The sequence below is a fragment of the Salmo trutta genome, unplaced genomic scaffold (genome assembly GCF_901001165.1).
Source record: "Salmo trutta unplaced genomic scaffold, fSalTru1.1, whole genome shotgun sequence".
Taxonomy (NCBI): Eukaryota; Metazoa; Chordata; class Actinopteri; order Salmoniformes; family Salmonidae; genus Salmo; species Salmo trutta.
This window is the reverse complement of record NW_021822675.1, coordinates 117501-143413: the sequence shown is the minus strand read 5'-3', so window position 1 is coordinate 143413 and position 25913 is coordinate 117501. Positions and strand designations below refer to the sequence as shown.

Below are 25913 nucleotides of genomic sequence, written 5' to 3'. Positions count from 1 at the left end.
TTAGGAGCAACTAAATGACTGATATACCCCTTAGGTCCCTTCCAGCTATCGATTTCCTCCTGGGTGACATTAACGGCAGCCCCTCTTGAGACCATATCGTGGATTTGCTCTCTGTACGCAGCCTTCCATTCCGGCTCCCTCTCCAGTCGTTTCTCAGTGTTTAAAAAGGTCGCTTCCACTGCACGTCGATTGTCAGGCAGCGTTGTGGGGTCTCCTTTCCATGGGTAAGCTGCATCCCAGTGAGGGGATTCGCTGTGCTTGTCAGCTTGCACGTAGGTGAGACATTCCTTTATTTTCTCCAAGTCTCTTTCCTCTCCTAGGGTCATTTCCTTGCCTCCAGGGGGGCACCTACCGCATCTGCAGCCACCACACTGAGGATCACAGGCGGCGCCAATACTGTCCCACTTGAACCATTCAAAAACTTCTTTGTTGGTAGTTGCAGTGGAGGATTGCGTCGTCTTCTTCCACCGAAACTCCACTGGGTCCTCCTGTCTTCACGAGAATCTCTTTGTACGCCCTTGAAGCTGTTCTCATTGACCTAGCGAAATGTGTTTCAGACCTGTGCACTGCCAGGTCTATCACTTCAAAGAGGTCAGGATGCGTTCCACCAACAGTCTTCCCAAGGGGACTATCCCAGAGGACGAGGTCTCCAACTACTCTGACTGGCTGTGGGACCAAGCGACCCTCCCTGTGGCTAATCAACAGGTTGATCTTTTCGGGCCGGACCAAGTCCTTGAGTTGAACATTTGGAAAGAACTTCTGCAGTTGCTGTGGCGTGACAGCTTGGTTCACCTTCGCAACCTCTTCCAAGCCGTAACAGAGGAGTTTGTGCTCTGCTATTCTACCTCTGGGAGTTTTTACTCTCAGCCTCAGGGTATACTTCATGGTAGTAATGGTTTTCTCCATCCCTCCAACACCTTGGACAATCAACTTAATGTTCTCACCATTTAGCTTGAGACGCTCTGCTGCTTTATTAGAGATATAATTAGTATCTGAAGCGAGATCAATCAACGTACCGACTAGCTGGCCAGAGTTTGTCGTCACATCCAGTAGCATCATTATGACAGGGCACTCTTTTGGCTCACAACCAATGCTAGCACACACTTTTGTCGTGATCTTATTTGAAAATGCTTCTTTGAACTCTGCTCGCACCTCTGGAGAAAGTTTGGCAAGGAGCTCCTCCTGTTTGTTGGTTAGTCCAAGCCCCCGTTTCCCCAATTTTGCATCGCTCTGCTCTCTGCTCTTTTCCTCTTTCTTCTTGATCTGTGACTTTGGACAGAGCAAGTAATTGTGGTCTGAAGAGCCCTCTTTCTGACAGTCATCCTTTGAGCATAGATACTTTTGTGTGCAGCCGCCATTGTCACCATGAAGGCGCAAGCACTTAACCTCTCTGGCGCATGTGGGACGAACTCGTCCCACCTACGTAACAGCCACTGAAATCCAGTGGCGCGATTTTTGAATCATTAGAAATACTATTACTTCAATTTCTCAAACATATGACAATTTTACAGCTATTTAAAGACAAGAATCTCGTTAATCTAACCCCACTGTCCGATTTCAAAAAGGCTTTACAACGAAAGCAAAACATTAGATTATGTCAGCAGAGTGCCCAGCCAGAAATAATCAGACACCCATTTTTCAAGCTAGCATATCATGTCACATAAACCCAAACCACAGCTAAATGCAGCACTAACCTTTTATGATCTTCATCAGATGACACACCTAGGACATTGTGTTATACAATAAATGCATGTCTGTTCAATCAAGTTCATATTTATATCAAAAAACAGCTTTTTACATTAGCATGTGACGTTCAGAAAAAGCATAACCCCCGCAAACTTCCGGGGAATTTACTAACAGTTTGCTAAATTACTCACGATAAACGTTCACAAAAAGCATAACAATTATTTTAAGAATTATAGATACATTACTCCTCTATGCACTCGATATGTCTGATTTTAAAATAGCTTTTCGGATGAAGCACATTTTGCAATAATCTAAGTACATAGCCCGGCATCACAGGGCTAGCTATTTAGACACCCACCCAGGTCAGCCTCCACCAAAATCACATTTCCTATAAGAAAAATATTCTTACCTTGGTTGTTCTTCGTCAGAATACACTGCCAGGACTTCTACTTCAATAACAAATGTTGGTTTGGTCCCAAATAATACATCGTTATATCCAAACAGCGACGTTTTGTTCGTGAGTTCTAGACACTATCAGAATGCTACATCACGGTCTCGCGCATGGCGCATTGGCGTGACAAAAAATGTCTAAATATTCCATTACCGTACTTCGAAGCATGTCAACCGCTGTTTAAAACCAATTTTTATGCCATTTATCTCGTAGAAAAGTGATAATATTCCGACCGGGAATATGCATTGAGCCTAAACAGACGAATAAAATTTATCCTCAGGAGCGAATCGTGCACGCGCCTCATTCAAAGGTCCTCTGAGCCGCCACTTACCAAAGGCGATAATGTGTTTCAGCCTGAGGCTGCCTCGTCAACCTTCAGGTATTTCCCGGGTTCTGAGAGCCTATCGGAGCCCTGGGAATTGTCACGTTACAGCTAAGATCCTTACTTTTCAATAAACAGATGCAAGACGCACGACTCCTTGTCAGACAGGGTACTTCCTGCTTGAAACCTTGTCAGGTTTTTGCCTGCCATAGGAGTTCTGTTATACTCACAGACACCATTCAAACAGTTTTAGAAAATTCAGAGTGTTTTCTATCCAAACCTGAACAATAATATGCATATTCTAGCTTCTGAGTTGGTGTAGGAGGCAGTTAAAAATGGGCACATATTTTTTCCAAAATTCTCAATACTGCCCCCTATCCCAAACAGGTTAAAGCATGCTCCTGCTCTCCTAAGCTGAGCCTTCTTGCCTGTCAGATTGAGCTTCTTGAAGACCTTGCAGGCGAACAGCCTACCTCCGTGCTCGTTGTCTCCACATGTGATGCATGAGCTTGGTTGAGCGCCCTTTAGGGTGTTTCCTGATGTGGCTCTGGTGAATGCCCTCCTTTCTTTTTTCTTCTCGCTCGACCTCTCAGTATTGTCCGCCGGGCTAGGCTGTAGCTGGTCTAGCTCCTCGAGAATGTCCTCCTGCTTTTTCAAGTATTGCAGTAGACAGTCAAAGTGGTTGCGTGGTGAAAACCCGCTTCCAGGGTCATTTTTGTGTGTTAACCACTTTTCTTTCAGGGAGTCAGGAAGCTTACTTTCAATCGACTGCACAATCACTCGGTTCTTTACAGCATCTTCCTCCCCTAAGACTTGTAGGTCACGAAGAGCTCTCTCCACAGCTTGAATCAGTTCGATTGTCTTCCTCGGATGGTTTCCTTTGATGGGGCAAAGTCCTTGCACTTCTTGTGCAATCAGCAGCACTATTTTTGGCTTATTTCCATACTTGTTGTCCAGGAGCCTGAACACGTCGTTGGCGGATCCACAGCTGGACAATACGAGGTCCCTCTTGACTTTTTCATCTAGGCTTCCCAAGAGATGGAATTTTATCACATTTTCCAATCCATGAGGGTTTCCCAGACGTTGCAAGTCCTCCCATTCAGCTTTCCAGCGGTAGTAATCCCTCATATTACCAGCAAACATGGGCAAGCGTGCACGTTCTAGGCTGATCTGGGGCCTGTAGTTGTAAGTCCCAACTGGCTCCTCCTGCTCCACAAATTTCACTTTTCCCAGTTTCCCTTCGTCGTCGGATTGAGAACCGCCTTTCCATGCCCACTCATCCCACAGTTTTTCACGCCTTTTCTTCAACTTCCGGATCTGGTCCTTTGACTCTGTTGCCTTGGACCGAGGGATCAAATCTTTCCACTCATCCAATCCTCGTTCGAAGTTGTTGACCTCCCGTTCCAGGTTCCTATGAATCAATTCACATTCCCTCCTGGTCATATGGTGGTGATCCGTGTCCTCGGCCTGGTCCATGGCTGATCCAGCCTCTTCAGTGAGGGTGGTAATTTCCGCCTCAGCGAACCTTGTCCAGAAGCTGATCAGGATGATTTGTTCAGTTTCATCAAACTTACAGTCACATTCTGCTGTTTTTCCGTCAATGTTTTCCGCCTTCTTTTTGGCTTCATCATCATCATCATCATCATCCACTTCTCTCAGGGCCGTGGCATACTCAAACCCTGCATCTCTGACTCTGGAGTGATCCACTTTAAAGTTCCTCCACTCACTTCTCATTTCACTTTCCCCCAGTGCACTAGCTCTGGAGGTGAGGTAATTGGCTCTTCTAGTGAACGCAGTCTGGGCTGCTGACCGCTTCTGTTTTAGCCTCTCCAGCTCCTCCTCTGATGCTGCCATCTTGCCAACTTTTCTAGTGTTTAACTCAAGCGCAAGTGTTTTCTGCCAACTGGGTTTTAAGTAGTCCTTTAACTGTAGACTCTACCCTCTTCTTGGCTTTCACTCAGTAATGATTTGCCTAGTAAGTCAACAGATGAGCAGACAGCTTTATGGGTGGACTGTTTGCTTATCAGAAGTCTCGTGACGAATGTTCTAGCACTTGCATTATCCATGTAAAGGATGTCATGACTCGTGTTTTGTCCTTAATTTTATTTTAAATCAAATGACCACAGGTCATAAACCTGAAATACAACAAACAAGTAATGACAATATATTATTCAGATATATTATTTCATATGTTATTCAAGTAATATAATAATAATGTAAATAATAAATCAAATAAGCCTGCAACACCATCAAAGATGTGGCGAATCTGGCTTAAAACAGCACCGACTACATCACCCAGAATGCCCAGCGCCAGAGGAGCATGCGGACAGTGACTCTGCCGTCACAGGTTGCTATGGACGCTGTCACAGGACACAGAACCCATGCCACCACATGCCTCGTCCAAAGGATTTACACACAAACGCAACATAATGCGGCACTCCACCATGGATCACCGAACCAAACCACCGCTATCACCACCGCCACCAGAAACCAGCAGAGTGCTCCGAACAATCAGCACAATGCAAATGGCTGATAATAATAGCCTAATGCTATATAGCATCTGGTTCGCTGAGCTACCGCACCCAGCGAGCTACAAGTTACTCCCGGCCAACTAACACCGACACAGTGAGGTAAACGTTCAGTGCACAAACATATAAGTGACAAACATCAATGCTAGACTGAGTAGTTTGCAGTTACATACCAACGGGCTGTGTGCTCCTGATGATTGTCTACGGTGAAGTGATTACCAGGTGCTGTAATTTAAGTCTCTAGTGAAGCTGCGCATGCGCACATAAGGTAACATATCTGAGCATCTAAGAAACTTAAAGAAATCACTCGTTCCCCATTTAACTGAACACATCAGACCCATTTGCTTCTCTTTTATCTATTTATCAATATATTTTTTTTCTTTTCCTGAGTGAGCTAGAAATCTCAACAACCATGCTGCACTACCATGCTGAACTACCATGCTGAACTACCATGCTGAACTACCATGCTGCACTACCATGCTGCACTACCATGTTCCTTCTGCACTACCATGCTGCACTACCATCCTCCCTCTGCACTACCATGCTGAACTACCATGCTGAACTACCATGCTGCACTACCATGCTGCACTACCATGCTGCACTACCATGCTGCACTACCATCCTCCCTCTGCACTACCATGCTGCACTACCATCCTCTCTCTGCACTACCATGCTGCACTACCATCCTCTCTCTGCACTACCATGCTGCACTACCAGATCTGTGCCTCGACACAATCCTGTCTCGAAGCTCTACGGACAATTCCTTCGACCTCATGGTTTGGTTTTTGCTCTGACATGAACTGTCAACTGTGGGACCTTATATAGACAGGTGTGTGTCTTTCCAAATCATGTCCAATCAATAGAATTTACCACAGGTGGACTCCAATCAAGTTGTAGAAACATCTCAAGGATGATCAATGGAAACAGGATGCACCTGAGCTCAATTCCGAGTCTCATAGAAAAATGAATACTTATGGAAATAAGGTATTTCTGTTGTTATTTTTAATAAATGTGCAAAAATATCTTAAACCTGTTTTTGCATTGTCATTATGGGGTAAAAAAGTATTTAATCCATTTTAGAATTAGGCTGTAACATAACAAAATGTGGAAAAAGTGAAGGGGTCTGAATACTTCCCGAATATACTTTAATTGTATGTGTGGGGTACAGAGAGTGTAGTTATTAAAACACGGAATGAGTCCATGCAACTTATTATACGTTTTGATAAGCACATTTTTACTCCTGAACTTATTTAGGTTTGTCATAACTTATCAAGACATTTCAACTTTTAATTTTATATTAATTTCAAAAACATTCTACAAACATAATTCCGCATTTTATATTATGGGGTATTGCGTGTAGATAAGTGACGCAAAATCTCAATTGAATACATTTTAAATTCAGGCTGTTACACAGCAAAATGTGAAACAATTCAAGGGTTGTGAAAGCTTTCTAAAGGCACTGTAGCTAGGCGATGAGGTAACATGACTGAACAAAGTAATAACGAATAGTTATCGCTCCCAAAATAAAAGACCTGGTTGCATATGGAACGCATGTTACCAGTCCAGCTATATCATCCCTGGTTAACTAGCAGTGCTTCAGTAACTACAGGTCCATGGTTACCTATGAGAGCTCTAGTAACTACAGAACCATGGTTACCTATGGGAGCTCTAGTAACTACAGGACCATGGTTACCTATGAGAGCTCTAGTAACTACAGAACCATGGTTACCTATGAGAGCTCTAGTAACTACAGAACCATGGTTACCTATGAGAGCTCTAGTAACTACAGAACCATGGTTACCTATGGGAGCTCTAGTAACTACAGGACCATGGTTACCTATGAGAGCTCTAGTAACTACAGAATCATGGTTACCTATGAGTGCTCTAGTAACTACAGAACCATGGTTACCTATGAGTGCTCTAGTAACTACAGAACCATGGTTACCTATGAGAGCTCTAGTACCTACAGGACCATGGTTACCTATGAAAGCTCTAGTAACTACAGAACCATGGTTACCTATGAGTGCTCTAGTAACTACAGAACCATGGTTACCTATGAGTGCTCTAGTAACTACAGAACCATGGTTACCTATGAGAGCTCTAGTACCTACAGGACCATGGTTACCTATGAGAGCTCTAGTAACTACAGGACCATGGTTACCTATGAGAGTTCTAGTAACTACAGTTCCATGGTTACCTATGAGAGCTCTAGTACCTACAGAACCATGGTTACCTATGAGAGCTCTAGTAACTACAGGACCATAATTACCTATGAGAGCTCTAGTAACTACAGTTCCATGGTTACCTATGAGAGCTATAGTAACTACAGCACCATGGTTACCTATGAGAGCTCTAGTAACTACAGAACCATGGTTACCTATGAGAGCTCTAGTAACTACAGAACCATGGTTACCTATGAGTGCTCTAGTAACTACTAGACCATGGTTACCTATGAGAGCTCTAGTACCTACAGAACCATGGTTACCTATGAGAGCTCTAGTAACTACAGAACCATGGTTACCTATGAGAGCTCTAGTAACTACAGAACCATGGTTACCTATGAGAGCTCTAGTAACTACAGGACCATGGTTACCTATGAGAGCTCTAGTAACTACAGAACCATGGTTACCTATGAGAGCTCTAGTAACTACAGAACCATGGTTACCTATGAGAGCTCTAGTAACTACAGAACCATGGTTACCTATGAGAGCTCTAGTAACTACAGGACCATGGTTACCTATGAGAGCTCTAGTAACTACAGAACCATGGTTACCTATGAGAGCTCTAGTAACTACAGAACCATGGTTACCTATGAGAGCTCTAGTAACTACAGAACCATGGTTACCTATGAGTACTCTCCAGTAGCTAGAGGAGCCTCCTCGGTTGGAAAGATGGACCTCCTTGACCAGGGTCTGACCCACGTAGCAGGTACCGAAGTCCAGACTGTCACAGGACAGACTTATAGTGGGCAGGGACAGGTGGGCACAGAGTGGCACGGTCTGTGGACAGAAGACGTTTAATGACAGAACAGGGCAGGAGTACAGACAGTTAGCACACCATGTACTCTGAACCAAAACATGTATAAATGACTACTGTTAAATCAGAACGACTGTAAATATCCCTTACTATCACTATGAATGATCTGTTACCTGCAGACTGTTGTTGTTGTAATGCACTGACAGGGTCTGCCGGAACCTCAGCTTCCTCTCTCCACTCTCATTGGTAACCAGAGACACGCTGGGCGGGACATCCTCTGCAGACTGCCTCAGATAGGCCAGCATGGATAGAGAGCTGTGGAACGCCACCTTCACCTGCCAACCCCAGGAGGAACGGATATTGGAAGTCCCAATGTAGAATCTCTATATGTACATGCAATATGTCCACAGAGTTTATGCTGATATAGTTTACAATGATATAGTTTATACTGATATAGTTTACACTGATACAGTTTATACTGATATAGTTTACGCTGATATAGTTTACACTGATATAGTTTACACTGACACAGTTTATACTGATATAGTTTACACTGATACAGTTTATACTGATATAGTTTACACTGACACAGTTTACACTGATATAGTTTACACTGACACAGTTTACACTGATATAGTTTACACTGATATAGTTTACACTGATATAGTTTACACTGATACAGTTTATATTGATATAGTTTACACTGATAAAGTTTATATTGATATAGTTTATATTGATATAGTTTACACTGATATAGTTTACACTGATACAGTTTATATTGATATAGTTTACACTGATATAGTTTACACTGATACAGTTTATATTGATATAGTTTATATTGATACAGTTTACACTGATATAGTTTATACTGATATAGTTTACACTGATACAGTTTATACTGACATAGTTTATATTGATATAGTTTACACTGAAATAGTTTGCACTGATATAGTTTACACTGATATAGTTTACACTGATACAGTTTATATTGATATAGTTTACACTGATATAGTTTACACTGATATAGTTTACACTGATACAGTTTATATTGATATAGTTTATATTGATATAGTTTACACTGATATAGTTTACACTGATATAGTTCATATTGATATAGTTTATATTGATATCGTTTACACTGATACAGTTTACACTGATATAGTTTATACTGATACAGTTTATACTGATATAGTTTATATTGATATAGTTTACACTGATATAGTTTACACTGATACAGTTTATACTGACATAGTTTACACTGATATAGTTTACACTGATACAGTTTATACTGCACAGCAACTTGATTAAGTCACACATTGAACTGTTATTCTGCACAGCACCTATTGTTAGGTATCTACTGATGTGTTCTGGTGTATTGTTAGGTATCTACTGATGTGTTCTGGTGTATTGTTAGGTATCTACTGATGTGTTCTGGTGTATTGTTAGGTACCTACTGATGTGTTCTGGTGTATTGTTAGGTATCTACTGAGGTGTTCTGGTGTATTGTTAGGTATCTACTGAGGTGTTCTGGTGTATTGTTAGGTATCTACTGATGTGTTCTGGTGTATTGTTAGGTATCTATCTACTGATGTGTTCTGGTGTATTGTTAGGTATCTCTCTACTGATGTGTTCTGGTGTATTGTTAGGTATCTACCTACTGATGTGTTCTGGTGTATTGTTAGGTATCTACCTACTGATGTGTTCTGGTGTATTGTTAGGTATCTACTGATGTGTTCTGGTGTATTGTTAGGTATCTATCTACTGATGTGTTCTGGTGTATTGTTAGGTACCTACTGATGTGTTCTGGTGTATTGTTAGGTATCTACTGATGTGTTCTGGTGTATTGTTAGGTACCTACTGATGTGTTCTGGTGTATTGATAGGTACCTACTGATGTGTTCTGGTGTATTGTTAGGTATCTACTGAGGTGTTCTGGTGTATTGTTAGGTATCTATCTACTGATGTGTTGTGGTGTATTGTTAGGTATCTGCTGATATGTTCTGGTGTATTGTTAGGTATCTATCTACTGATGTGTTCTTGTGTATTGTTAGGTATCTATCTACTGATGTGTTCTGGTGTATTGTTAGGTATCTATCTACTGATGTGTTCTGGTGTATTGTTAGGTATCTATCTACTGATGTGTTCTGGTGTATTGTTAGGTATCTATCTACTGATGTCTTCTGGTGTATTGTTAGGTATCTACTGATGTGTTCTGGTGTATTGTTAGGTATCTACTGATGTGTTCTGGTGTATTGTTAGGTACCTATCTATTGATGTCTTCTGGTGTATTGTTAGGTACCTACTGATGTGTTCTGGTGTATTGTTAGGTATCTACTGATGTGTTCTGGTGTATTGTTAGGTATCTACTGATGTGTTCTGGTGTATTGTTAGGTATCTATCTACTGATGTGTTCTGGTGTATTGTTAGGTACCTACTGATGTGTTCTGGTGTATTGTTAGGTATCTACTGATGTGTTCTGGTGTATTGTTAGGTATCTATCTACTGATGTGTTCTGGTGTATTGTTAGGTATCTATCTACTGATGTGTTCTGGTGTATTGTTAGGTATCTATCTACTGATGTGTTCTGGTGTATTGTTAGGTATCTATCTACTGATGTCTTCTGGTGTATTGTTAGGTATCTACTGATGTGTTCTGGTGTATTGTTAGGTATCTACTGATGTGTTCTGGTGTATTGTTAGGTATCTATCTACTGATGTGTTCTGGTGTATTGTTAGGTATCTATCTACTGATGTGTTCTGGTGTATTGTTAAGTATCTATCTACTGATGTGTTCTGGTGTATTGTTAGGTATCTACTGATGTGTTCTGGTGTATTGTTAGGTATCTATCTACTGATGTGTTCTGGTGTATTGTTAGGTATCTATCTACTGATGTGTTCTGGTGTATTGTTAGGTATCTATCTACTGATGTGTTCTGGTGTATTGTTAGGTACCTATCTATTGATGTCTTCTGGTGTATTGTTAGGTACCTACTGATGTGTTCTGGTGTATTGTTAGGTATCTACTGATGTGTTCTGGTGTATTGTTAGGTATCTACTGATGTGTTCTGGTGTATTGTTAGGTATCTATCTACTGATGTGTTCTGGTGTATTGTTAGGTATCTATCTACTGATGTGTTCTGGTGTATTGTTAGGTATCTATCTACTGATGTGTTCTGGTGTATTGTTAGGTACCTACTGATGTGTTCTGGTGTATTGTTAGGTATCTACTGATGTGTTCTGGTGTATTGTTAGGTATCTATCTACTGATGTGTTCTGGTGTATTGTTAGGTATCTATCTACTGATGTGTTCTGGTGTATTGTTAGGTATCTATCTACTGATGTGTTCTGGTGTATTGTTAGGTATCTATCTACTGATGTCTTCTGGTGTATTGTTAGGTATCTACTGATGTGTTCTGGTGTATTGTTAGGTATCTACTGATGTGTTCTGGTGTATTGTTAGGTATCTATCTACTGATGTGTTCTGGTGTATTGTTAGGTATCTATCTACTGATGTGTTCTGGTGTAATGTTAAGTATCTATCTACTGATGTGTTCTGGTGTATTGTTAGGTATCTACTGATGTGTTCTGGTGTATTGTTAGGTATCTATCTACTGATGTGTTCTGGTGTATTGTTAGGTATCTATCTACTGATGTGTTCTGGTGTATTGTTAGGTATCTATCTACTGATGTGTTCTGGTGTATTGTTAGGTATCTATCTACTGATGTGTTCTGGTGTATTGTTAGGTATCTACTGATGTGTTCTGGTGTATTGTTAGGTATCTACTGATGTGTTCTGGTGTATTGTTAGGTATCTATCTACTGATGTGTTCTGGTGTATTGTTAGGTATCTATCTACTGATGTGTTCTGGTGTATTGTTAGGTATCTATCTACTGATGTGTTCTGGTGTATTGTTAGGTATCTACTGATGTGTTCTGGTGTATTGTTAGGTATCTATCTACTGATGTGTTCTGGTGTATTGTTAGGTATCTATTGATGTGTTCTGGTGTATTGTTAGGTATCTATCTACTGATGTGTTCTGGTGTATTGTTAGGTATCTACTGATGTGTTCTGGTGTATTGTTAGGTATCTACTGATGTGTTCTGGTGTATTGTTAGGTATCTACTGATGTGTTCTGGTGTATTGTTAGGTATCTACTGATGTGTTCTGGTGTATTGTTAGGTATCTATCTACTGATGTGTTCTGGTGTATTGTTAGGTATCTATCTACTGATGTGTTCTGGTGTATTGTTAGGTATCTATCTACTGATGTGTTCTGGTGTATTGTTAGGTATCTACCTACTGATGAGTTCTGGTGTATTGTTAGGTATCTATCTACTGATGTGTTCTGGTGTATTGTTAGGTATCTACTGATGTGTTCTGGTGTATTGTTAGGTACCTACTGATGTGTTCTGGTGTATTGTTAGGTTCCTATGTACTAACCTACCTGCTTGTTGTGTCGTGGCTGCAGCAGCAGTAGCTGGTTCTCCCCAGGTGGGAGGCTGTGGGAGGAGCAGCTGGCTGTCCCACCTCCAGGCTGTGGCTGCAGTACAGAAAAGGGAGGCTGGGTGCTCAGCCTGAAACTCAGAGGCATCTCTGTGCTGTTCTTCAACTGGAACGTCCGTGTGATGGAACACTTCCTCTGTGCCATCTGAGAAAACACAACACGGTAGAGAAGTTACCCAATGACAACATATGTGCCTATAAATGGAAGAAATACACCATTGCAGACAGAAAAATGTCCAGTGATTAAAAATAATATTTTACTGTTGAAAAGCAACATCAAGTATAAACACTATTTTACACCCCAAAAAATGTTTTGTACCCTTTAGTGTGTGTCCTTTACTGGATTTATACTTGGGATATCACTTTCCAACAGTAAATTTTCAAAAACCCCTGGAGGACATATTTAAATATGTAGGTGGTTTGGCAGGTGTCTCAGACCCACCTCATTGTGTGGCTCGCCCTGTATTAAATCGCTGGCCACAGCACAGAACTCCAGACACTCCTCTTCCTCCTCCATCTGCACTGACAGCCTAAAGAGAACAACACAGTAAATCACTGACAGCCTAAAGAGAACAACACAGTAAATCACTGACAGGCTAAAGAGAACAACACAGTAAATCACTGACAGGCTAAAGAGAAAAACACAGCAAGTCACTGACAGGCTAAAGAGAAAAACACAGTTAATCACTGACAGGCTAAAGAGAACAACACAGCAAGTCACTGACAGGCTAAAGAGAACAACACAGCAAGTCACTAACAGGCTAAATAGAACAACACAGTAAATCACTGACAGGCTATGAGGGAGTCAGAGGAACACACAGCAAGTTGCTGACAGGCTAAATTAATGAACAGACAGTAAGTCACTGACAGTGTCTTCACCTACATTTTCAACCTCTCCCTGTCCGAGTCTGTAATACCGCCCCGTAGCGCTCACGTCCTCTCCCTGTCCGAGTCTGTAATACCGACCCGTAGCACTCATGTCCTCTCCCTGTCCGAGTCTGTAATCCCGCCCCGTAGCGCTCACGTCTGTAGCCATGAAGTGCTTTGAAAGGCTGGTCATGGCTCACATCAACACCATTATCCCAGAAACCCTAGACCCACTCCAATTTGCATACCGCCCCAACAGATCCACAGATGATGCAATCTCAATTGCACTCCACACTGCCCTTTCACACCTGGACAAAAGGAACACCTATGTGAGAATGCTATACATTGACTACAGCTCAGGGTTCAACACCATAGTGCCCTCAAAGCTCATCAATAAGCTAAGGACCCTGGGACTAAACACCTCCCTCTGCAACTGGATCATGGACTTCCTGACGGTCCGCCCCCAGGTGGTAACAACACATCTGCCACGCTGATCCTCAACACAGGGGCCCCTCAGGGGTGTGTGCTCAGTTCCCTCCTGTACTCTCTGTTCACTAATGACTGCATGGCCAGGCACGACTCCAACACCATCATTAAATTTGCTGATGACACAACAGTGGTAGGCCTGATCACCGACAACAACGAGACAGCCTATAGGGAGGAGATCAGAGACCTGGCCGTGTGGTGCCAGGACATCAACCTCTCTCTCAACGCGATCAAGACAAAGGAGATGATTGTGGACAACAGGGAAAAAAAAGACAGAGCACGCCCCCATTCTCATGGACAGGGCTGCAGTGGAGCAGGTTGACAGCTTCAAGTTCCTTGGTGTCCACATCACCAACAAACTAACATGGTCCAAGCACACCAAGACAGTCGTGAAGAGGGCACGACAAAACCTATTCCCCCTCAGGAGACTGAAAAGATTTGGCATGGGTCCTCAGATCCTCAAAAGGTTCTACAGCTGCACCATCGAGAGCATCCTGACTGGTTGTATCACTGCCTGGTATGGCAACTGCTCGGCCTCAGACCACAAGGCACTACAGAGAGTAGTGAGTACGGCCCAGTACATCACTGGGGCCAAGCTTCCTGCCATCCAGGACCTCTGTACCAGGCGGTGTCAGAGGAAGGCCCTAAAAATTGTCAAAGACTCCAGCCACCCTAGTCATAGACTGTTCTCTCTGCTACCACATGGCAAGCGGAACCTAGCTGTTCTATCTGCTACCACATGGCAAGCGGTACCTAGCTGTTCTATCTGCTACCGCATGTCAAGCGGAACCTAGCTGTTCTATCTGCTACCACACGGCAAGCGGAACCTAGCTGTTCTATCTGCTACCACATGGCAAGCGGAACCTAGCTGTTCTGCTAGACATTGGGGCAGTTTTCCTGGACGCCGATTAAGCTGTTGGGGCTAGGGGGCGTCCCACCTAGCCCATAGAAGTTAAGCCAAGTCCTGGAATAAAAACCAAGCTCAATGGAGAATCTCCATGGAAAGAACATTCGTGGCCAAAAGTTTTGAGAATGACACAAATATTAATTTTCACAAAGTTTGCTGCTTCAGTGTCTTTAGATATTTTTGTCAGATGTTACTATGGAATACTGAAGTATAATTACAAGCATTTCATCAAGTGTCAAAGGCTTTTATTGACAATTACATCAAGTTGATGCAAAGACTCAATATTTGCAGTGCTGACCCTTCTTTTTCAAGAACTCTGCAATCTGCCCTGGCATGCTGTCAATTAACTTCTGGGCCACATGCTGGCTGATTGCAGCCCATTCTTGCATAATCAATGCTTGGAGTTTGTCAGAATTTGTGGGTTTTTGTTTGTCCACCGGCAAGTTCTCAATAGGATTAAGGTCTGTGGAGTTTCCTGACCATGGACCCAAAATATCGATGTTTTGTTCCCCGAGTCACTTAGTTATCACTTTTTCCTTATGGCAAGGTGCTCCATCATGCTGGAAAAGGCATTATTCGTCACCAAACTGTACCTGGATGGTTGGGAGAAGTTGCTCTCGGAGGATGTGTTCGTACCATTCTTTATTCATGGCTGTGTTCTTAGGCAAAATTGTGAGTGAGCCCACTCCCTTGGCTGAGAAGCAACCCCACACATGAATGATCTCAGGATGCTTTACTGTTGGCATGACACAGGACTGATGGTAGCGCTCACCTTGTCTTCTCCGGACAAGCTTTTTTCCGGATGCCCCAAACAATCGGAAAGGGGATTCATCAGAGAAAATGACTTTACCCCAGTCCTCAGCAGGCCAATCCCTGTACCTTTTACAGAATATCAGTCTGTCCCTGATGTTTTTCCTGGAGAGAAGTGGCTTCTTTGCTGCCCTTCTTGACACCAGGCCATCATCCAAAAGTCTTTGCCTCACTGTGCGTGCAGATGCACTCACACCTGCCTGCTGCCATTCCTGAGCAAGCTCTGTACTGGTGGTGCCCCGATCCCGCAGCTGAATCAACTTTAGGAGACGGTCCTGGCGCTTGCTGGACTTTCTTGGGCGCCCTGAAGCCTTCTTCACAACAATTGAACCGCTCTCCTTGAAGTTCTTGATGATCCAATAAATGGTTGATTTAGGTGCAATCTTACTGGCAGCACAGCCTTGCCTGTGAAGCCCTTTTTGTGCAAAGCAATGATGACGGCACGTGTTTCCTTGCAGGTAACCATGGTTGACAGAGGAAGAACAATGATTCCAAGCACCACCCTCCTTTTGAAGCTTTCAGTCTGTTATTCGAACTCAATCAACATGACAGAGTGATCTCCAGCCTTGTCCTCATCAACACACACCTGTGTTAACAAGAGAATTACTGACATGATGTCAGCTGGTCCTTTTGTGGCAGGGCTGAAATGCAGTTGAAATGTTTTTTGGGGAATTCAGTTTATTTGCATGGCAAAGAGGGACTTTGCAATTAATTGCAATTCATCTGATCACTCTTCATAACATTCTGGAGTATATGCAAATTGCCATCATACAAACTGAGGCAGCAGACTTTGTGAAAATTAATATTTGTGTCATTCTCAAACATTTTGGCCACGACTGTACAGTGGCTTGCGACAATATTCACCCCCCTTGGAATTTTACCTATTTTGTTGCCTTACAACCTGGAATTAAAATAGATTTTTGGGGGGTTTGTATCATTTGATTTACACAACATGCCTACCACTTTCAAGATGCAAAATACTTTTTATTGTGAAACAAACAAGAAATAAGACAAAAAAACGGAAAACTTGAGCGTGCATAACTATTCCCCCCCCCAAAGTCAATACATTGTAGAGCCACCTTTTGCAGCAAATACAGCTGCAAGTCTCTTGGGGTATGTCTCTAGAAGCTTGGCACATTTCATGGCAAAACTGCTCCAGCTCCTTGGTTGGATGGGTTCTGCTGGTGTACAGCAATATTTAAGTCATAACACAGATTCTCAATTGGATTGAGGTCTGGGCTTTGACTAGGCCATTCCAAGACATTTAAATGTGTCCCCTTAAACCACTCGAGTGTTGCTTTAGCAGTATGCTTACGTTCATTGTCCTGCTGGAAGGTGAACCTCCATCTCAGTCTCAAGTCTCTGGAAGACTGAAACAGGTTTCCCTCAAGAATTTCCCTGTATTTAGCTCTATCCATCATTCCTTCAATTCTAACCAGTTTCCCAGTCCCTGCCGATGAAAAACATCCCCATGTTTTTCATGGATGGTGTTCACGGGGTGATGAGAGGTTGTTGGGTTTGCTCCAGAAATAGCGTTTTCCTTGATGGCTAAAAAGCTAAATTTTTGTCTCATCTGACCAGAGTACCTTCTTCTATATGTTTGGGGAGTCTCCCACATGCCTTTTGGCGAACACCAAACATGTTTGCTTATTTTTCTCTTGAAGCAATGGCTTTTTCTGGACACTCTTCCGTAAAGCCCAGCTCTGTAGAGTGTACGGCTTAAAGTGGTCCTATGGACAGATACTCCAATCTCCGCTGTGCAGCTTTGCAGCTCCTTCAGGGTTATATTTGGTCTCTTTGTTGCCTCTCTGATTTATGCCCTCCTTGCCTGGTCCATGAGTTTTGGTGGGTGGCTCTCTCTTGGCAGGTTTGTTGTGGTGCCATATTCTTTCCATTTTGTAATAATGGATTTAATGGTGCTCCGTGGGATTTTCAAAGTTTTGGGTATTTTTTTATGACCCAACCCTGATCTGTACTTCTCCACAACTTTGTCCCTGACCTGTTTGGAGAGCTCTTTGGTCTTCATGGTGCCGCTTGCTTGGTGGTGCCCCTTGCTTAGTGGTGTTGCAGACTCTGGGACCTTTCAGAACAGGTGTATATATACTGAGATCATGTGACACTTAGATTGCACACAGCTGGACTTTATTTAACTAATTATGTGACTTATGAAGGTAATTGGTTGCACCAGATCTTATTTAGGGGCTTCATAGCAAAGGGGGTGAATACATATACACGCACCACTTTTCTGTTTTATTTGACATTTTCTGGTTATTTTTTTAATTTTGACTTTTTTGTGTATGTCCATTACATTAAATCCCCCCAAAATCCATTTAAATTACAGGTTGTAATGCAACAAAATAGTAAAAATGCATCGGGGGATGAATACTTTTGCAAGGCGCTGCACATTTTAGTCTTGGAAACTACCCAATTAAGCATAATGGTCAATAGTGGTTTCTTACACGGCAGGTCTGACGGAGGCCTGGAGGTCCAATCTGAGAGGTTCCAGATCCTGACCCTGAGCCCTTTGAACCTTACCCGGGATACAGGAGGACACCTGCAAAGACACACGTGAGTACCAAACATAACATGGTGACAGAATCATGGCACATCAAATTTGGAAGGAACCATAATACCTTGGAGTCAAGGCTCATGAAGCCCAGAGCGAAGGATACACAGGCAGCGTTAGAGGTCAGTTCTGACAGGGTCAGGGGAGTGAAGGAGACGTGGATGGTGCTGCTGCCCCCTGCTGGGACATCCTGGAATAACAACAGGGTTAAAAGACTGGTCAACATATCTGCTTACCCTTCTACTGTATACAGCACAGTTAACGTGATGGTCTCTTAAAGATGGATATACTATCTGTTGTGGGGTGATGCAGTATGGGTAGTCTGCTGTGTGTACTATCTGTTGTAGAGTGATGCAGTATGGGTAGTCTGTTGTAGAGGGATGCAGTATGGGTAGTATGGGTAGTCTGCTGTATGTACTATCCAGAGATGGAAGAGGAAGAGAGACATATAGAGTCAATGAACTAAGCAGACCAGACCCAGCTGCTACCTGTTTGGTGCTTATGGGAGAGCAACTCCTTAACCCTTTACACTATGGACAGGGAAACATTGAAATGTTTGTTTCAGAAGAAATATGAAATGCATATGCATACGCATGGTAGCAATTAAAAGGGAACAGTTTGGAGTTTATGGGAAAATTATTAGACCAAATGTGAGGACACAACAGTTCACCTGACACAAGACAGAAACCAAACATTACACTGTTGATTTTATGTGCATTTTGATAACAACATTTGAAAATATTCTGGATACATTCAGTAACATGGAAAGAATATTCCTGGAAGATGTGGGGTAGGTGCAGAGTGAGAGGACTAATTGGTATCTCAAAATGACCACACCACTCCAAAGTGTGGGTTAGAGTGAGAGGACTAACTGGTATCTCCAAGTGGCCTCACCTCTCCAGACTGTGGGTTAGAGTGACAGGTGGCCTGACCTCTCCAAAGTGTGCAGTTCCTAAGTCATTTCAATGCTATTTTCTGACTCAAAGAAGTCACTAGAAGGTGCTTTTTAGAGCTCTCCAAGCTGTGCCGATGAGGAAATAGATCAAGCACACTTGTAGTGGTTTTGAACACAGCCCTGCATCCCCGCAATCAGACAATTACTGTTGTTGTTTACGCATTCCAAAAACTGTCCATTCTTTCCCCGCTGATTCTGCCAAGCCCGTTCCCTTGGCTGTGGTTTCACTAGATAGTAGGTAGGGACAGTGGGAATCTCGTTCATCCATTCATGCGCGTCACTAATTAGATAACAAGGCACTTGGCTACCTTACGAGAGTCATACTCACTCCCGCCGTTTACCCAGGCTTCATTGAATTTCTTCACTTTGACTTGAAGAGCACTGGGCAGAAATCACATCGCGTCAACACCCACCTCGGGCCTTTGCGATGCTTTGATTTAATTAAACAGTCGGATTCCCCTGGTCCGCACCAGTTCTAAGTCAGCTACTAGGCGCGAACGGGGCCAGCGAACGGGGCCGTCGTAGCTGAGGAGATCCGCAAGAAGGGCCCGATGCGTCGAGTTGCCGCCGCCAACCGTCGGATCCAACCCTCAACCGATCCGCCTTCGGCCCACCGGCAAACACCACCTCGATGAACCCGTGGGTTCCTCCCTTGCGAGACCACGCACGAGAGACCCCAAGATGGGCAGCACGATGAACTTCCAACAGTGGCGAGAGGAGGGCGACGAAGCAACTGCTCCCAAGCCCGACCGACCCTTGCCCTTAGAGCGTATCTGACTTGCCAATTTGCCGACTTCCCTTACATACATTGTTCTAACATGCCAGAGGCTGTTCAACTTGGAGACCTCTGCGGATATGGGCACAGCCCGGAGCGAAATTTACACCCTCCCCCCTAGATTTTCAAGGGCCAGCGAGAGCTCACCGGACGCCTCCGGAACCGCAGCGCTTTCCAGGGCTTGGGCCCCTCTCTCAGGGTGAACCCATTCCAGGGCGCCCTGCCCTTCACAAAGAAAAGAGAACACTCCCCGGGGCTCCTGCCAGCTTCTTCTTCTCCTCGCTGCGCCCGTCTCTGCTACTCCTGATTCGGGGATCTGAACCCGACTCCCTTTCTACCAACTCCCTTCCGAACGGCGTTCACCCATCTCTTAGGACCGACTGACACATGTTCAACTGCTGTTCACATCGAACCCTTCTCCACTTCGGCATTCAAAGTTCTCGTTTGAATATTTGCTACTACCACCAAGATCTGCCCCCACGGCGGCTCCACCCGGGCCCGTGCCCTAGGCTTCCGTGCTCACTGCGGCGGCCTTTCTACTCGTCGCGGCATAGCCCTTGAGGCTCCCGTTGCCAGCGATGGCCGGGTATGGGCCAGATGCTCCAGCGCCATCAATTTTCAGGGCTTGTTGATTCGGCAGGTGAATTTGCTACACACTCCTTTGCGGATTCCGACTTCCATAGCCACCATCCTGCTGTCTATATCGACCAACACCTTTTCTGGGGTCTGATGAGCGTCGGTATTGGGCGCCTTAACCCGGCGTTCGGTTCATCCCACAGCATCAGTTCTGCTTCCCAAAAGTGGCCCACTAGGCAGCTCGCATTCCACGCCCGGCTCCAAGCCAGCGAGCCAGGCTTCTTACCCATTTAAAGTTTGAGAATAGGTTGAGATCATTTCGGCCCCAAGACCTCTAATCATTCGCTTTACCAGATAAAACTGTGAGACTTCGAGCGTCAGCTAACCTGGGGGAAACTTCGGAGGGAACCAGCTATTAGATGGTTTGATTAGTCTTTCGCCCCTATACACAGGTTGGACGACCGATTTGCATGTCAGGATCGCTACGGACCTCCACCAGAGTTTCCTCTTGCTTCGCCCTGCCCAGGCATAGTTCACCATCTTTCGGGTCCTATCGCACGCGCTCCACCTCCCTGACAGAGCGAGCGAGACAGGCCGGTGGTGCGCAAGCCCCACCTCAGCCAGCGCGTGCCGGCCCTTACATTTACATTTGACATTTTAGTCATTTCGCAGACGCTCTTATCCAGAGCGACTTACAGTAGTGAATGCATACATTTCATACAATTTCATACATTTTTTTAATTTATTTTTTATTTTTATTTTTCCCTGTGCTGGCCCCCCGTGGGAATCGAACCCACAACCCTGGTGTTGCAAACACCATGCTCTACCAACTGAGCTACAGGGAAGGCCCTCACTTTCATTGCGACACGGGGTGTGTTCGGAGAAAACCCTCTGACTTGAGCGCGCGTTAGACTCCTTGGTCCATGTTTCAAGAAGGGTCGGGTGGCTTGCCGACATTGCCGCTGACCCCTGGCGCATGTTTACGTGAGCCGATCCCCGCCCTGGCAACGCAACGTGGTCGAGGACAATCCAACCTGGTTGACAGTCATGCCGGGGGCATAGGGAGATATGGCACAACACAAAAGCAAATCTGACCATAATTATATCCTCTTGATTCCTGCTTACAAGCAAAAACTAAAGCAGGAAGTACCAATGACTCGCTCAATACGGAAATGGTCAGATGACGCGGATGCTACGCTACAGGACTGTTTTGCTAGCTCAGACTGGACTATGTTCCGGGATTCATCCAATGGCTTTGAGGATTATACCACCTCAGTCACCGGCTTCATCAATAACTGCATCGATGACATCGGCCCTACAGTGACTGTACGTACATTATCCCAACAAGAAGCCATGGATTACAGGCAACATCCGCACTGCGCTAAAGGCTCGACTGTGTGATCATCGCTCTCCATTGCCAAGGTGAGCAAGACATTTAAACAGGTCAACATTCACAGACGGATTACCAGGACGTGTACTCAGAGCATGCGCTGACCAACTGGCAAGTGTCTTCACTGACATTTTCAACCTCTCCCTGACCGAGTCTGTAATACCTACATGTTTCAAGCAGACCACCAAAATAATCCCTGTGCCCAAGAAAGCGAAGGTAACCTGCCTAAATGACTACCGCCCCGAAAAACTCACCTCAGTAGCCATGAAGCGCTTTGAAAGGCTGGTCATGGCTCACAACATCATCATCCCGAAAACCCTAGACCCACTCCAAGTCGCATACCGCCCCAACAGATCCACAGATGACGCAATCTCAATCGCACTCCACACTGCCCTTTCACACCTGGACAAAAGGAACACCTATGTGAGAATGCTGTTCATTGACTACAGCTCAGCGTTCAACACCATAGTGCCCTCAAAGCTCATCAGTAAGCTAAGGACCCTCGGAGTAAACACCTCCTTTTGAAACTGGATCCTGTACTTCCTGGACTCCCTGACGGGCCGCCCCCCAGGTGGTGAGGGTAGGCAACAACACATCTTTCACGATGATCCTCAACACCGGGACCCCCAGGGGTGAGTGCTTAGTCCCCTCCTGTCCTCCCTGTTTCCCACGACTGCGTGGCCAAGTATGACTCCAACACCATCATTAAGCTTGCTGACGACACAACAGTGGTAGGCCTGATCACCGACAATGATGAGACAGCCTATAGGAAAGAGGGCCAAACACGCCCCCATTCACTGCACTGCACTGAGGCTAGGAAACACTGTCACCACCGATAAATCTACAACAATTGAGAATTTCAGTAAGCATTTTTCTCTTCATGCTTTCCACCTGGCTTCCACTACCCTGGCCAACATCTCAGCACCCCCAGCAACTTGCACCCCCCCCCGCTTCTCCTTCACTCAAATCCAGATAGCTGATGTTCTGAAAGAGCTGCAAAATCTGGACCCCTACAAATCAGCTGGGCTAGACAATCTGGACCCTCTCTTTCTAAAATTATCTGCCGAAATTGTTGCAACCCCTACTACTAGCCTGTTCAACCTCTCTTTCGTATTGTCTGAGATCCCTAAAGATTGGAAAGCTGCCGCGGTCATCCCCCTCTTCAAAGGGGTAGACACTCTAGACCCAAACTGTTACAGACCTATATCTATCCTGCCCTGCCTTTCTAAAGTCTTCGAAAGCCAAGTTAACAAACAGATCACCACCCATTTTGAATCCCACCGTACCTTCTCCGCTGTGCAATCTGGTTTCCGAGCTGTTCATGGGTGCACCTCAGCCACGCTCAAGGTCTTAAACGATATCATAACCGCCATTGATAAAAGACCGTATTGTGCAGCCGTCTTCATCGACCCGGCCAAGACTTTCGACTCTGTCAATCACCACATTCTTATCTTCAGACTTAACAGCCTTAGTTTCTATAATGACTGCCTCGCCTGGTTCACCAACTCGCTCACCGAATCAGCGTATACATCAATGTTGTTGTTTGAGGCTATCCGGAGAGGCTGCTGCCAACATACTGACTCAAAACTATATCCACTTTAATAACAAACAATTGGACATAATAAATGTATCACTAGTCACTTTAAACAATGCCACTTTATATAATGTTCACATACCCTACATTACTCATCTCATATGTATATACTGTACTCTATACCATCTACTGCATCTTGCCTATGCCGCACGGCCATCGCTCATCCATATATTTATATGTACAAATTCTTATTCATTCCTTTACACTTGTGTGTATAAGGTAGTTGTTGTGAAATTGATATATTACTTGTTAAGATATTACTGCACGGTTGGAACTAGAAGCACAAGCATTTCGCTACACTCGCATTAACATCTGTTAACCATGTGTATGTGACCAATAACATTTGATTTGACTTCTCAGATAGAGTTCAGTGTGTCAAATCGGAGGCCCTGTTGTTTGGACCTTTGGCAGTCTCTATTTCAATTCTCGGGCCGACTCTTTTCTCTGTATATATGAATGATGTTGCTCCTGCTGCTGGTGATTCTCTGATCCACCTCTACGCAGATGCACCATTCTGTATACTTCTGGCCCTTCTTTGGACGCTGCGTTAACTAACCTCCAGACGAGCTTCAATGCTATACAACTGTCCTTCCGTGGCCTCCAACTGCTCTTAAATGCAAGTAATACTAAATGCATGCTCTTCAACCGATCGCTGCCCGCACCCACCCGCCCGACTAGCATCACTACTCTGGACGGTTCTGACTTAGAGTATGTGGACAACTACAAATACCTAGGTGTCTGGTTAGACTGTAAACTCTCCTTCCAGACTCACATTAAGCATCTCCAATTCAAAATGAAATCTAGAATCGGCTTCCTATTTCGCAACAAAGCCTCCTTCACTCATGCTGCCAAACATACCCTCGTAAAACCGACTATCCTACCGATCCTTGACTTCGGTGATGTCATTTACAAAATAGCCTCCAACACTCTACTCAGCAAATTGGATGCAGTCTATCACAGTGCCATCCGTTTTGTAATCAAAGCCCCATATACTAACAAGCACTGCGACCTGTATGCTCTCGTTGGCTGGCCCTCGCTTCATATTCGTCGCCAAACCCACTGGCTCCAGGTCATCTATAAGTCTTTGCTAGGTAAAGCCCCGCCTTATCTCAGCTCACTGGTCACCATAGCAACACCCACCCATAGCACGCGCTCCAGCAGGTATATCACACTGGTCATCCCCAAAGCCAACTCCTATTGGCCACCTTTCCTTCCAGTTATCTGCTGCCAATGCCTGGAACGAATTGCAAAAATCACTGAAGCTGGAGACTTATATATCCCTCACTAACTTTAAGCATCAGCTGTCAGAGCAGCTTACCGATCATTGCATCTGTAAATAGCCCACCCAACTACCTCATCCCCATATTGTTATATATTTTTGCTCTTTTGCACCCCAGTATCTCTACTTGCACATCATCATCTGCACATCTATCACTCCAATGTTAATACTAAATTGTAATTATTTCGCCTCTATGGCCTATTTATTGCCTTACCTCCCTACTCTTATACATTTACACACACTGTATATAGACTTTTCTATTGTATTATTGACTGCATGTTTGTTTATTCCATGTGTAACTCTGTGTTGTTTGTGTCGCACTGCTTTGCTTTATCTTGGCCAGGTCGCAGTTGTAAATGAGAACTTGTTGTCAACTGGCCTATCTGGTTAAATAAAGGTGAAATAAATAATAATAATAATTTTCACATCGACGGGGCTCACTCATGACTTCACAGCCAGGCACGACACCAACACCATCATTAAGTTTGCCGATGACACAACAGTCGACAACGACGAGACAGCCTATAGGGAGGAGGTCAGAGACCTGGCCGTGTGGTGCCAGGACAACAACCTCTCCCTCAATGTGATCAAGACTAAGGAGATGATTGTGGACTACAGGAAAAGGCGGGCCGAATAGGCCCCCATTCTCATTGACGGGCTGTAGTGGAGCGGGTCGAGAGCTTCAAGTTCCTTGGTGTCCATATCACCAACACACTATCATGGTCCAAACATACCAAGATAGTGGTGAAGAGGGCACAACAACACTTTTTCCCCCTCAGGAGACTGAAAATATGTGTCATGGGTCCCCAGATTCTCAATAGGTTCTACAGCTGCACCATCGAGAGCATCCTGACCAGTTGCATCACCGCCTGGTATGGCAACTGCTCGGCATCTGACCGTAAGGTGCTATGGCGGGTAGTGAGTACGGCCCAGTACATCACTGGGGCCAAGCTTCCTGCCATCCAGGACCTCTATATTAGGCGGTGTCAGAGGAAGGCCCAAAAAATTGTCAAAGAATCCAGTCACCCGTCATAGACTTTTTTCTCTACTACCACACGGCAAGCGGTACCGGAGCGCCAAGTCTGGGTCCAAAAGGCTCCTTAACAGTTTCTACCCCCAAGCCATAAGACTGTTGAACAATTTATTAAATGGCCACCCGGACTATTTACACAGATCAGTTAGTTGGCAATCGCCTGCACTGTTGGCTGCAATGTCAAACAAGCCCTCCATCTGCTGTGGAGTGA

The 25913-nt window shown here is 44.4% G+C and overlaps 1 protein-coding gene across 1 annotated transcript in view; it reads right to left on the bottom strand.

The window, feature by feature from the left end:
- Nucleotides 1–25913, bottom strand: part of dlec1 (DLEC1 cilia and flagella associated protein) — a gene marked incomplete at its 5' end in the record, with an annotated part of 148357 nt that overhangs the window by 22240 nt on the left and 100204 nt on the right. Inside the window, 6 exons of the mRNA XM_029744506.1 lie at nucleotides 7833–7986; nucleotides 8137–8298; nucleotides 12406–12609; nucleotides 12907–12994; nucleotides 17994–18088; nucleotides 18168–18290. Coding sequence (XP_029600366.1) covers nucleotides 7833–7986; nucleotides 8137–8298; nucleotides 12406–12609; nucleotides 12907–12994; nucleotides 17994–18088; nucleotides 18168–18290 — 826 coding nt within the window. The remainder of the gene's footprint in view (nucleotides 1–7832; nucleotides 7987–8136; nucleotides 8299–12405; nucleotides 12610–12906; nucleotides 12995–17993; nucleotides 18089–18167; nucleotides 18291–25913) is intronic.